General features: G+C 48.5%; 2 protein-coding genes across 3 annotated transcripts in view; one reads left to right on the top strand and one right to left on the bottom strand.

Moving 5' to 3' along the window:
- AMZ1 (archaelysin family metallopeptidase 1) overlaps positions 1–10,190 on the top strand; it is a 60,161-nt gene extending 49,971 nt beyond the window's left edge. The window contains exon 7 of the mRNA XM_058442236.1: positions 9,218–10,190. Coding sequence (XP_058298219.1) covers positions 9,218–9,409 — 192 coding nt within the window. The 3' untranslated portion in view covers positions 9,410–10,190. The remainder of the gene's footprint in view (positions 1–9,217) is intronic.
- Positions 133–14,731, bottom strand: part of GNA12 (G protein subunit alpha 12) — a 100,207-nt gene continuing 85,608 nt past the window's right edge. For both annotated transcript variants that reach the window (XM_032755775.2, XM_058442256.1), the window contains exons 3-4: positions 3,833–3,883; positions 133–2,126 (exon numbers count right to left, since the gene is read on the bottom strand). In XM_032755775.2, coding sequence (XP_032611666.1) covers positions 1,557–2,126; positions 3,833–3,883 — 621 coding nt within the window. In that variant the 3' untranslated portion in view covers positions 133–1,556. The remainder of the gene's footprint in view (positions 2,127–3,832; positions 3,884–14,731) is intronic.

The following is a 14,731-nucleotide window of genomic DNA, read 5'->3' on the forward strand; positions in this document are numbered from 1 at the left end:
TGAGCTGCAGAGGGGCTTGGGGTCAGGGGCAGCACGGCCTGGCGACGAGGGCCCTGGGATGTGTGACTGAGCCACAGCAATGTTCGGGTGCCAATTAAGAGGAAGCTTTTCATTTTCTTGTAAATGCTAGGACACATCCCCAAACACACTAGGCAGGATTTCTCAGTAGAGTGATACACAGAGGGGACCAGCTTGGAATGCGATGTATTTTAAACACAGTGAAAGCCACCTGGCAGGTAGCTGGACAAGTGAGCTGGGCCCAGGACCGGCCAGCTCGTATCAACATTCACAGGCTTCCGCGGGCTCCCCCAGGACAGCGGCATCCGAGAGTGTTTACTTGTTCTGCAAGCACAGTCATAGAAGCGAGGGGCCTCGATGAGAATCGGACTGAGGGGAGAGCTGCGAACAGCCCCCTGTCCAAAGGCACTGGTGGAGCGGCAGTTTGGAGAAACTCGAGATTCCTCCAGCGTCTGTGGGCTTCCCGAAAGGGCAGCTGTTAGCTCGCCAATCAGCTGCGGCATCAACAAAAGCTCTGCTAGTGGCCTTGCCAGCTTTCTGAAGCCCCAGAAGAGGAATGTTTCTGAAAGAAGGAAATGCTATGTGCTGCCAACTGTGTGTGAGCAGATGACTCGCAGGAAGATGGGAGAGCCATCTGCAAGGGGACCTGGTTTCTGTGTATTTGCCGTTGGGTTGGGTGGCGGGTGGCTAAGGGGAGAAGAGCACCGCTGTGTGTACACGGACGGAGCAGCAGTCACCGTGGGCATCCTGTCTCACTCCGTGTTGTGCTGCTGGGCATCGGGCAGGGTGGGAAGGGCTGAGCCTGCTGTAGGGGCGTAAGGTGAATCCACACCTGCAGAGCTCCCCAGCCCGTCCTCAGAGCTGAGAAGGGATCCTAGGCACGGCTCCTCAGCTTCATCTGAGAGGCTTGGACTAGGGGCTCTTAGGAAATCGGCACGTGAGTTTGAAAAGGCAACGTGCTCCCTTTGGGAGGTGGCCTTCAGACACTGCGGCTGGGGCTGCAGGGCCAGGCTCAGGCACTCTGAGTTTAGCAGCATCGGCGTGCACTGGATCTCTACAAGCTACCGTTAGGCAAAGCTTTCAGGTTAGTCTGTCTCAGGGAAGACTTGCGAGTTAGAAAAGCCGTCTGCAAGGCCAGCTGGTTTTTGTGTTTCTGTCATTAAAGACAGAGCGTGTATGTACACACACATACACACACACACACGGTCCTCAATTAAATTGTGTCAGAAAAAGAGGAACGTTTCTGTAAATGCAAGGCAAAGCAAGCTGTGTGATTAGGTGTTCCGTATTCACAACATCATCACTCGGATTTTCAGTAGTTTCACTCGCCCCCAGGATTCAGTAGCTAACGTGACAGTTTCCATGTCCTTTTGCCTAGAGCTTGCTGGCTGGCTGGTCTGACAGCATTCCTGAGCCAGGTATTCCAGGGCACGGATCTGAGAAACCCACTCAAGGACCACACAGACAATACACACCCAAGAGTCTGACCCACAGCTGTGGAGGCTGCTCAAGGACGACAAACCCCGGGGCCTCCTCGCTCACTGCAGCATGATGTCCTTCAGGTTCTCCTGCAGGATGGTGTCTTTCACAGCATGGAACACGAAGCGGACGTTCTCGGTGTCGATGGCGGTGGTGAAGTGGTGGAAGAGCGGCTTGCTGCGGTTCCGTCTCTTCCTGTCGAAGCACTGGACCAGGTAGCGCTGGACGTCCTCCAGCCTGTGCGGGTCGCCCCTAAAGTCCGGGAAGTGCTTCTTGATGCTCACGGTCTTCACCTTCTCCACCAGGAGGTCCATCTTGTTGAGGAAGAGAATGATGGAGACGTTGAAGAAGAGCTTGTTGTTGACGATGGTCTCAAAGATGTTCATGGACTCCACCAGCCGGTTGGTGCGCCTGTCCTCCATGAGGACCTGGTCGTACTCGCTGGAGGAGACCATGAACAGGATGGACGTGATCCCGTCGAAGCACTGGAACCACTTCTGGCGCTGGGACCGCTGGCCGCCCACATCCACCATCTTAAAGGGGATCTTCTTAATAACGAAGTCATGCTCCACAATTCCCTTGGTGGCTTTCCTAGCCAGCAGGATGTCTTGCTTACTAGGAAAGTAATTCTGTAAAATATAGGATGAGGCAGAAATTTAGGGGGAGGAAGAAAGAACACAAGAAAATAAAAACAAAAAGATGGCAAAAAGAAAAGAAGGGAAGAGACTGACTTTTGCAAGAGGTTGAACCAGAAACCAAAAGCAAATTTCATTTATAAAATTATCAACTGGCCGTGAAACAGAAAGAATCAAATACTTCATTTCAAAACGAATGGAGGCTCACCAGTCTGAGGACGAATGCTCAGAACACTCGTGGGCAGGCCCAGCGCAAAATCACATCCATTTTCTTCTCCAGAGGAAATTTACCATCTTTTTTGTTTCCATACCAGAGATACCTTTTTATTTTTCTAACTCCTAGAGCTTATAGCTTCCAAAACCTTACTGTGAATTAATTTAGGTTTTGTAACGTGATGTAAATTCAATCTGCAATACATTTAATGTTATTCTTAGAAAATTCTTTAAGTCTTTAGCAACACACAGGCAACCGTACTCTTCACCCACTTTGACTTTGCACTATTAATAATCCTCCAGGCCAGGCATGGTGGCTCACACCTATAATCCCGGTGCTTTGGGAAGTGGGAGGAATAGCTTGAGCCCAGAAGTTCAAGAACAGCCTGGGCAACATAGTAAAACCCCATATTTGCAAGGAGTAAAAACATTAGCTGGGCGTGGTGCCGCATGCTATAGTCCCAGCTACTTGGGAAGCCGAGACAGGAGGATCACTTGAACCTAGGAGGTTGAGGCTACAATGAGTTACGATCGTGCCACTGCACTCCAGCCTGGGTGACAGAGTGAGACCCTGTCTCAAAAAATTGAAAAACAAAACAAAAAACCAACAAAACACCTCCCGTGATGAGTGCACACACCACTCAGGCAGCTTCTCGCCAAAAGAGCAAACAGGGACATGATCACACCTCGATCTAGAAGTCTAACTACCACCCACAGGGTGTGCAGGGGACAGAGAAACATCTTCAATAACACTGCAGGGGTGGATGAGCAAAGTCCACATGGTAAGAAACCCTACAGGATAAATAATCCAGTTACTCCAATAAACAAATTGAAAGAAAAAAAGGAGAGACATACAGATTAATACTTAAGTGATCCTGACTAATGGCAATGCATGACCTTATTAGGTTGTTGATTCAAACTCTGCTAAAACAAAGCAAAAATCAACATGAAAACATTAATGAGACAACAGGGAAAATCTCAAAACTGACTAGGTTGACATTACTGAATTACTGTCAATTTTTCAGGAGCCATACAGCATCATGGTTGTGATTTTTCGTCTCGTCTTTTTGAGGTACACTCTAAAATATTCCCTGCATTTGCTCCTGGAGGCCGGGGGAGGGCTGCTGAAACAAGACTGGTAATCACTGATAACTGCCACGCCTGGGGTTTCATTAGACTATTTGTTTTTGAGTATGTTTGAATTTTCCGTGAGATAAAGTTAAAGGAAGTCCTCCTTTCACTCATGAACTCCTCTGTCTGTCTCTTTCATGATGATCTGGGTAAAGGCAGTTTCCTCCCCTCCCCACTGAGACGGAGCCCAGGTCTAAGTGAGAGCGTGCCATTACAGTACTATTCGTGGTAATGTGACAGAACAAGCTCGGCCTGTCAGTCCAGCCAAAGCCCTCACAACGTGGACTGCTTTGGTCTCTGGACACGTGTTTTCTAACCCTGGAGCCCAGCTTCTTCGGGCAGGCGTGTCTACTCACCAGCTGGCCGATCCGGTCCAAGTTGTCCAGGAAGTACTTCACCGATTCCCCCTGTCAGGAAGGAAGAATATTCACAGCTCAGTCTGGGTCAAGGAATCCTGATGTGGCAAATGCAAGAACTGAACAGGGTAAGAGCAGTGGCATTTCGCCTCTGTGTGGATGGGAAAGCAAAGGAAAAAGGCGAAGAGCGTCCGTGTGTTTTCTAAAATAAACAACTACCATTAAAGAAAATTTTAATGCAGGTTCTTTAGCTCCAACCCCAAGGTTCAAATTCTGGCTGTTTTTCAGTTTTCCCTGCTGGGTTTCGGTGCGCGGTGGGATGCCGGCCCCTCTGATGGGGGACTTTCCTTCCAGACGTGACGGCTGGCCCAACTCCTGGCCATGCGACCAGCAAAGGACAGGCTAGAATAGGATTTTAGATTTCGGCTCCTGGGTACAGTCTTGCTTCTGTTGAAGACGGCCCAAGGGACCCAAGACACTGTCCTTAAAGACAGAAGATCCTGACGAGAAGGAGCATCTGGCAAAACATCTTCCAATTTCTAGAAAGAGTCCATTATTCCTTCCCACATTTTTATGACCTGATTTACGGTAGCAAACACAGGGGAATCTTCCATTTGGATTGTTGTGGTGGAATGATGGCCAGTCTTCTCCTGCCTGGACCAATCATCGATACAATCTGAGACGTGTTCCATAGCGGGAAGGGCCCTGCGGAATCACCCAGGACTCCGTTTCAGGAAGCGCTGAGCCGCCAAATGCGAGGCACACACTGGGCACGGGAGGAGCCGGGAGAGCACAACCGCCGACCACAGAGCAGCCCGCACATGAACAGGCATGCACTGAGTCCCTTCAAAGGTAGCGTGTTAAAAACCAATTATACCACTTTCTATAAGATTCTACTTTGAACCCTGCTCTAAAGACAGACACCGGCAGGCGGGGTCAAGGCTTCCAGGCCGCCCTGACATCAGGGCTTGTGGGAAGAGCAGTCACTTTCTGCGTTCTCATGGAAGTGTACAGGGGCAAGGTCATACACATGTGGCGAGCTGACGCAGGAGAATTTTAAGGAGAGAAGGCCATCAGAACGGACTATGTGATGGCACCGAAGCTTGTGACGTTGTAAGGGACGGAGAAAGGCGGGCAGCACCTGCTCAGTCTATCTCTTCCTCCTCTGTCCCAGACAGACTAAGGAGAGAAAGCAGAGAGGAAGCTCCTTCAGGGAGGAGCCCACCTTCCTACTTTAGAACGAAGGCCTCTGGATGTTTCCAAAGCGAGTGTTTTGTTTGAGGGGACAGAAACACACGTCTCCCCATCCCAGCGCTGCCTGTGTTGAGCGAGCACACCTCCTCCTCCCTCTGTGGCAGGATGGGCGAGCTCGAGCACCACCGGCTCTCCAGAGCCCCAGGCAGAGGCCCAGCTCTGCAGCAGGGAAGGCATCGGGAGTGCCGGGATGAAGGTACCCCAAGCACCCGGCACGACTGACCTCTTGTGCCTGCTCTCTCCCTTCCTTACCAAGCCCCTGTGACGTGGGAAGCCAGCGTGAGGCCGGTGGGGCAGCCGCCTTCCTGTGGCTGTGCCAAGTCCCCCTGGTCCTCTGCACATCGTGCCTCCTTCCACACCCTGACAGGAAGCAGCTGGGAGAAGCTGCTGGGCGCACTCACTCCCCTGATTTACGACAAGTTCCTTCCTCAGTGCCTTTCTCTCCTGCCTCCTCTTGCTCTCCTGCCCTCACCTGGGCCTCGGGAGGTGCCACGCAAGCCCAAGAAGCATCAGGATACTGTCCCTCCCTCTCCTGTGGCCGCGGGCTCCCCCAGGGAGCTGGGAGTGGCAGCAGCTCACAGCCCGAGCCACCCTTGCCCGTTTCTAGGCAGGTGGTGGCACCAGGCACGAAGGAAGCAGAAGCAGTTCTCCTGCTGGGGTCTAGCTGGGTCAGGCATGGAGAGTTACAGTGGCAAAGATGCCCCAGCCAGTGCTTTTATCACCACAGGACACAAAACCCTGGACGCATGTGCTCCACCCAGATAGTACGGACGCAAGGGGGAAGAGCACCACAGAGGACACAATCAGGACGAGCTAGACGGGAAGCAGGAAACAGGAGGTACGCTTCCCTCGGTGTAGACCTAAACACCCCTTGAGTCGGAAATCAGTCCCCCAACTGCACTTTACAACACAGCAAACGCTCATGCGAAAACATCTTCACTGCTGCTTTCTCTACGATGACTGAATTAGGATGGCTCATTTAACTCATCACAGCATTTGTATCACTACTTGGAATGGACGTAACTTATCTATGACTCTCGGTCATCTTGCATGGTTGGCGGAGGAGGAGTCAAATCTAGTTTCATGTCAGGGCGGCCTCATCTTGAGAAACAGCCCAGGGGGTCTGTGGGAAAGCTGCCACTGAACTGTAAGGTGCCAGGGACCCTGCCACAAGCTCTCTAATGGGGGCTGGAGGGGAGAGAAGAAGGGGACACAGAGCAACTCTGTGCGATCCAGAACACTGTCACTCACATCTGCACTCTTGCTGTCCCTGAGGTTTGGTGCACTGTGGTTCACCACCAGAGACTGGACAATGCACCTACTGATTGGGCACGCAGCCCATGGGACGATCGTTTGCGACGGACTCCTCAAGTCTCACAGCAGCAGCTCATTAAAAGGGCCAGCTTTACCATCCCGTGCATTTTCAACACTAGGAGAATTCAGTCATTTCTTCAGAGAAAAAGCATGTGGCAGAAACTGAGATGTCCACATGAAATTAACTGCTTGGTGGGTTTATAAAGAGGCACCGTGCCTGCCAAGATGAGCCCAGAGTCCTCTCGACAGCTGCTATGGTCACGCGATCTAGAAACACGAGTGGATCCAAAGTGGGCTCTCAGGACTCTCGTTGGTGTGAAAAACCTACACCGTTCAAGATTAACACAAACTTGGACTTGTGGATTAAACGAAATGAATTTCATTAGGCTGGGGCCAGAGGCCACTGAGCACAACACCTGACAAGGGCCTGTCCCCTGCCTCAACTGTCCCACGAATGTGTCTGTCCTCTTACAAGCAGCAGAAGGGACGAACCTGAGCAGCGGCTGGTGGGCAGCGAAAGAGGGGTTGTCTGTTTCAAGCAGCAGCAGGTTGATTTGGGGCCTGTGTACCTGTGCTGGGCACAGCCGGGCAGATGTGATGTCGTGACACTGGGCAGGACCTAGGCTAACACACGCCCATGAGGAGACCGCCTTTCTGTAGAGGCCTGCAGCCTTCAGCAGTTTCTGGAAGCACCTGTCACCCACACCTCTGTTGGGAGAACGACACACGCTGGGCTCGCTGCTGCTCAGAGCTCCGTCAGCCCCATCAGGCAGGCCCTGCAGCAGCCTCGCCCGTCACCTCTGTCTCTGCACACAGCAAGCTGCCCCTTCACAGCCCCCTGCTGGCCTCATGCACTTCCTTCAGCTAATTTAGGACCATGAGAAAAGAGCCTCAAATCTTTCAACCCTGTACAGGACCAGACCCTCGAGATCAGTACATGAGGGGTTGACTCTGGTTCCCTCTTGTCCTCTGCTCCTAATTGGAGCCTTTCTACCCACATGCTTGGTTCAGTTCCTGCCTGTCAATGTCACAGACTGACAGCGTGTGCATGAAAGACAGCCCATTTGTGGGTCCCACCGGGGAGTGAAAGGAAAAAGGTAACCGTGGATTGGTCTAAGATGTAAGGGTCGAGGTAGGGAGAGATCAAGGACCGGACCAGAGAGTGGTTACAAAGAAAACAAACACCAACCTCCAGCTCCTGGCCAGAAGGCCTTTTAGTTTTAAACCCTATCTGCCCATTCAGGAGCTATCTCACAAGGTTTTTTTTTTTTTTGAGATGGAGTCTCGCCCTGTCCCCCCGGCTGGAGTGCAGTGGTGTGATCTTGGCTCACTGCAACCTCTGCCTCCTGGGTTCAAGCAATTCTCCTGCCTTAGCCTACCTAGTAGTTGGGACTACAGGTGTGCACTACCACCCCTGGCTAACTTTTGTATTTTTAGTAGAGACAGGGTTTTACCAGGTTGACCAGGCTGGTCTTGAACTCCTGACCTCAGGTGATCCACCCGCCTCAGCCTCCCAGAGTGCTAGGATTACAGGCGTGAGCCACCGCTCCCGGCCCTGTCTTACAGTTTCTGTACTTAGTGAGGTTAACTCTAAAATCCTAAAACAGGGTCATTCACACTGTGACCGAAAACAGGGCTTGTCAATGGTGAGCTAGAGGATTCCAAAATCTAGGTCACTCACTTCAACATAACAAATTACAAAGAGAAATTTTAAAATTGCTGTATATGAAAAGTAACAGCAAACTACGCCAAAGGCCAGGTTTTCAATTTCATTACTTAATAAATAAATATTAAAGTTAGCATTTGATTTCCACTGAATAGAGATGCTAGCCAAACAACAGAGAATCTTTCAAAATACTTTAAAAAATATTATCTAGTTCCCCAAAAGAAATCCTCATTTTGAACTCAGGCTTTGCTCAGTGAATGCCTATGACATCTCATGGGGCTGGCGTGAGATTAAATGATATCACAGCTGTGAAAGTATTCCGGAAAAGAGATACAGCACCACATTCATATACATTATAAAAATGAAGCTTTTCAAGTTTTAACTTGGGTACCTATGAATTGTCTGTTGCTAATTTATCATCCCCAAATATTAGTTAAGAGGGCCAGGCATGGTGGCTCACAGTAACCTCAGCACGTTGGGAGCCGAGGCGATCACTTGAGGTCACGAGTTCGAGACAAGCCTGGCCAACGTGGTGAAACTCCGTCTGTACTAAAAATACAAAAACAGAGTGAGGCTCCATCTAAAAAAAAAAAAAAAAAAAAAAAATTAGGTAAAAGATTCACTGGCAGAAATACAAAGCGACGCAGGCACAAGGCTGTCACTGCAGCAAATGTTTAGGAGAAGCTGGTTGAATAAACTGTGATCTCCACGCAGTCGGGGGCTGTGCACCAGCGAAGAAGAGCTCCGTGGCTGGAAGGAGGTTTTCTGATACCCACTGCCAAAGGAAAAGGCACGAAACAACGCAGAGTATCTTCCTTTTATGTAAGAAATGGCGGGAGACTAAAACCCATGTTCTACTTGCTTATATTTGGAAAAGGAAACGTGGATACACCAGCAGCAGATAAAAATGACTTCTAGGGAGGGAGGGAATGGGGGATGGGACAGAGACAGGAGTAGGGGGATGGGACAGAGACAGGAGTAGCCCTCTCTGAGTATGTCTGACTTTGGAACCATGCTAACATCTTCCAAAAAAAAAATTAAAAAACCAACCCCTCAAAATTGAACCCAAATTAAAGCAAATGAACCCAACAGGATACCAAGGTTAGAGGAAGAACCTAGAATTCTGGCCTTTTTTTTTTTTTTTTTGCCAGAATGTGAAAGTAGAGGAGCTGGCCCCTGTCTCTGGCCACGCTTTGGCCCCCTTGCCCTGTGTGTGGCCTCGTGGCTGTGCCTGTGGACACCCCATCTCCAAGCTTGGCAAACAGCCACCCCTTGGTCACAGCAGTGAGACCCCAGGAAGGGCTGCACAGGGTCCTTGGCCCTGGAGCAGCCTCTACAACTGAAAGCTCAGGTTCTGTGGGGTGTATCCTTGGCATGTGCAGGGGTGCCAACATGGGGGCGCCACGCTGGGCCCCTAAAGCACCAGCCCCTTTGCCTGGGTTCTTCCTTTATTTTTTCATTAGGTAAGATCTACATAATAGAAAATTCACCATTTTGACATGAACCGTTCAATGGCATTTACTACCTTCAAAATGTTGTACAGCCACCACTTCTACAGCCTATCAGCCGTCACTCCCACTGCCCCGGCCCAGACCCTGACAACACGAATCTGCTTTCTGTCTCCATAGATTTGCCTGTTCTGGATCTCTCACTGGAGTGTATTCACACAGCATGCAGCCCTTTGTATCTGGTTCTTTTACTTGGTGCAGCATTTCCGAGGCTCGCCCATGCTGTAGCACGGGCCAGTGCGACATTCCATTTTACGGCAAATGTATATATATGTATATATATGCCATTGTATGGATATGTGGTTTGTTGTTCCATTTGTCAGTTGATGAACATTTTGACTGTTTCCAGTTTTTGGCCATTGTGAACAGTGCTACAAACAGCTGTGCGTAAGTTTTTGCTTGAATATCTGTTTTCGTTTCTTGAGTATACACTTAGGAGGGAAACTGTGGCATCCTATGGTAATTCTTTTTTTATTTTAAGATGGAGTCTCGCCCCGTTGCCCAGGCTGAGTGCAGTGGTGCGATCTTGGGTCACCACAACCTCTGCCTCTTGGTTCAAGCAATTCTCCTGCCTCAGCCTCCCGAGTAGCTGGATTACAGGCACGCGCCACCAAACCTGGCTAATTTTTGTATTTTTAGTAGAGACGGGGGTTTCACCGTATTGGCCAGGCTGGTCTTGAACTCCTGACCTCCAGTGATCTGCCCACCTTGGCCTCTCAAAGTGCTGGGATTACAGGTGTGAGTCACTGTGCCCGGCAGTCCTTTGGTAATTCTGTGCTTAACTTTCTGAAGACCACCAAGATGTTCTCCATGGTGGCTGCACAAGTTTACATTTCCACGGGCCACGTACAAAGTTTCCAGTTTATCCACATCCTTGCCAACACTTGCTATTTTCTGATTTTTAAAAACGGTGGCCATCCTACTAGCTGTGAAATGGCACCCCGGTGTGATCTTTTCTGGGTTTTCTGGTGTTTCCTGGTGATCTTTTCTAGGTGGTTCTATTTATATCATCATTATAGACTGCATGTTTGTATGCTCCCAGAATTCCTACGTGGAAGCCCTACCTGCAGTGTGATGATATTTGGAGATGGGGCCTTTGGGAGGTGACTGAAGGTGGGGACCTCATGATATGATAGTGCCTTCATAAGAAGCGACCGGAGAGCTCTCCCTCTCACTCCGTCCTATGTGAGGCACCAGGACAGTGAGAAGCCGGCCGTCTGCAAGCGAGGAAGACAGCCCTCCCTCACCAGAACCTGATGGTGCTGCCACCCAGATCCTCAATTTCCAATCTCCAGAGCTGTGAGAAAATTAATTTCTGTTGTTTAAGCCACCCAGTCAGAGTATTTTGTTATGGCAGCTTCAGCCGATAAATATAATTATGAACTTGTGGATTTTCATCTGTCAGAGGCAAAGACGGTGAAATGCAAACAACATGTTAATACTGGGCAATGGGTTTATGAGTATCTGTTGGGCTCATTCTTAAACAGTTTCATAAGATGTTTAATAGTTCAAATTATAGATTCAGTCCTTAAAACTACAGATTTAGGGCTGGGCACGGTGACTCACGCCTGTAATCCCAGCATTTTGGGAGGTCGAGGCAGGCGGATCACGAGGTCAGGAGATCGAGACCATCCTGGCTAACACAGTGAAACCCCACCTCTACTAAAAATACAAAAAAATTAGCCGGGTGTGGTGGCAGGCGCCTGTAGTCCCAGCTACTTGGGAAGCGGAGGCAGAATGGCGTGAACCCGGGAGGCGGAGCTTGCAGTGAGCCGAGATCGCGCCTCTGCACTCCTGCCTGGGCGACAGAGTGAGACTCCATCTCAAAACAGACAAACAAACAAACAAAAAACCACTATAGATTTAGATTCTTCACTTGTATCACAGGGAGCATCATTGAAAAATGAGCTAGAAAGAAATTTTACAGCATGTTTTAAGATATTCCCCTGCCTCTAGATAAAAAGTACCTAGGCTAGGTGTGGTGGTGTGCACACCTGTGGTCTCAGCTACCCGGGAGGCTGAGGTGGGAGGATCACTTGAGCCCAGGAGGTTGAGGATGCAGTGAGCCATGATTGTGCCACTGCACTCAGGCCTGGGCAACAGGGTGAGACACTGTCTCTTAAAAAAAAAAAAACCCAAAACCCTAAATAACAGGGCTGGGGGTGGGGAGAGCTCACCCAGTTTCCAGAGGCTTCCACCACAGAATCCCTAAACCCAGCATGTGAGGCACCAGGCATGTCACAGTTGGGCTGCCTGTTAGCTTTCTACTTTTTGGGGAAATTCACAGCAGAATTCCAGCCTTTGTAGTAGCCAGAACCCAAATTCCAAGCCTCTTTGGGGCTAGGATAGAGGTATGTGTGAAAAGTCACAAGAACAGTACAAAGAGCTCATACCGTCTTTCTCTAGATTCAACTGTTCACATCTTCTTTCATTTGCTTTATCCTTCGCTCACTCTCTTTCAATACACAGACTTTTAAAAATCTGTCATCATTTAAGAGCAAGCTGTTTATCCCTAACAACTTCAGAGGGTATGTCCTAAGAATGAGGACACCTGTTTCTACAACCACGGCAACTTCAGGCGCTGGAGTTGCAGGAGAACGCCGCAAGGATAAGAGTATTCATCTAAGATGGCTGTCTCATAATTACCATGTATTAGACAGCGAGGTTTATCTAATATATACAGATACAGCATTATTAGACCATTTTCCTCCTCCAGCACAGAATTTAGTATATTAACTTACATGTAGTTATCATGCCTCTTTAGTTTCATTTAATCTGAAACACTTGAATTTTTTATTTTTTTATTTTTTTGAGATGGAGTCTCACCCTGTTGCCCAGGCTAGAGTGCAGTAGTGCAATGTCAGCTCACGGCAGCCTCCGCCTCCTGGGTTCAAGAGATTCTCCTGCCTCAGCCACCCGAGTAGCTGGGATTACAGAGGTGCACCACCATACCCGGCTATTTTTTGTATTTTTAGTAGACAGGGTTTTACCATTTTGGCCAGGCTGGTCTCGAACTTAAGTGATCTGCCCCCCTCAGCCTCCCAAAGTGCTGGGATTACAGGTGTGAGCCACCACGCCCGGCCTACACTGAGATTTTTGAAGAAGAGAGCTGCCTCCCATGGATGGCCCTTGGGGTTTTTGCGATGTCTCCAGTGTTTAACGTGACAGTTTCGAGATGATTTTCCAATCAGTGCCACTCCATGCTTGCCGGTCTGTGAGTGACATTCTACTGTCAAAAAGAGTCCCCCTCCTGTTTATCTCATCGCTGTCCACATGGACTCACCGATGCCGTCATTTTCCAGGGGCTGTAATTCACCTCTGTCCTCGCTTACTTTGGTGCTCAAAGTGAAGAAAGCACTGAGTCTCGCTGGCCCTTTGCGTTTCCATATTAGTTCTAAAGTCAGCTGTCAATTTCTACCTTCCCTGTCCCCCCAAACACCTGCAGAGTTTTGATTTTGAATGAGGCCTTTAATTCCTCTTGGTAATGCTTATAAATTTTCTGTTCACAGGTGCTGCACATCTTTCCTTAGATTTATTCCGAGGTACGTAATCTTTTATGGTGCTTCTTAAATGGTATCTTTAAACATTTTCCATTTTCTAATCCTTTGTTGCTAGTGAATAGAAATACAATTGATTTCTGTATATTGGCTTGTGCCTAGTCACCCTGCTAAGCTCTGTATTCATTCTAATAATAGACCTGTGGGTTCTTCTCAATTTCCAGGTGCACAATCACATCACCTGTGAGCCACAGGCATGGTGGTGTGTGGCGACAATGACATTCAGATGGAAAGCCTACCATCTTTTTGGCCAGGAGAACAAGAGGACGGAGCTGGGGCAACCAGGACTGCCAAGGGGTAAGGTGGGAACACTCCAGAAAGAAGAGAGCCAGTGAGGGAGACCTCAAGTTCTGTGCATAAACTCTGCCCAAGAGCCTGGCTGGCCCCTGAACCATACCTATGGGGGCACACTGAAAGCGGTCTCTGCTGTGATCTGAGCAACCACCAGCACAGGCATGACCAAGTTGGCAGTTTGGGTCTCACCAAGTTAAGTGTCTGCTAAAGCAAAAATATCAACATTAGATGGATGAACAGAACAGGATTTAAGTCTTAAAACGACATCTGTAATACTCAGGATATAATCAAGTTATTCAAAATATGGAAGATATTCATCATCAGGGGCAAAAACAATCATAAGTTATCAACTCAAATATCCCAGATACTGGGATGACTTGACACAGACTTTAAAGCAGCTATTATAATTAGGCTCAATTAGGTTAAAAATGCTCATGTTGAATAAAGATATAGAAAATCTTATCAGATACACAGAAAACATAGTGGAAAACAAGTGGAAATTTTAGAACTAAAACACACATCATCTGAAATTTTAAAATTTACTGGATGAACTTAGACTGGGGATGAGAGAGGAAAGAATCAGTGACCACTGCAATTAGATTAATAGAGATGACCCAATGATCCAATCTCAAAAAGAGAAAAAAGATAAAGAATGAGGTGCAGGCATCTTTGCGGCAATTCCTGAAGGCCTAACACACAAGTAGTTGGAATCTCACAGGAGAGAACAAAGAGAGTGGGGCAGAGAATGTTTTTAGAAGCAGAAAACTTTCCAAATTTGGTGAAAGACATAAATTTACAGATTTCAAGAAGCTCCACAAATTCCAAATATAATAAATATGAAGAAACTCATAGCAAGGATGCTATACCACACACTTGTGAATAATCCACAGGTCAAAGAAGTCAGACTCTCCGATGTGACATGTAAAGGGCCTGGAAGTTGTCACTCCCATCCTCACAGCAGCGACACTGGCAAGAAGAACAAACTGCAAGTCCCAGCTCTGCTTAGAACCATCAGAGAGCTGAGATCACAGGACACACTGCTGCCCCCAAATCGGAGAGGCAGACAGGCAAATGCAGAGAATCACAGTTTACCAGGAACAGAAGATGATGCCAGAGCCTGCAATTGACACGTTATGCCTGGCTTTTAAGAATACTGGAGTCCCCTCCTTATCCTCAGGGGACACATGCTGAGACCTCAGTGGATGCCTGAAGCCTTGAATAATACCCAACCCTATCTGTATTGTTTTTCCCTTTACACGTGTACCTATGATCAAGTTTAATTGATAAGTTAGGCAGAGTAAGGTTA

Source organism: Hylobates moloch, unplaced genomic scaffold, assembly GCF_009828535.3.
Source record: "Hylobates moloch isolate HMO894 unplaced genomic scaffold, HMol_V3 SCAFFOLD_1, whole genome shotgun sequence".
NCBI classification, from domain to species: Eukaryota; Metazoa; Chordata; class Mammalia; order Primates; family Hylobatidae; genus Hylobates; species Hylobates moloch.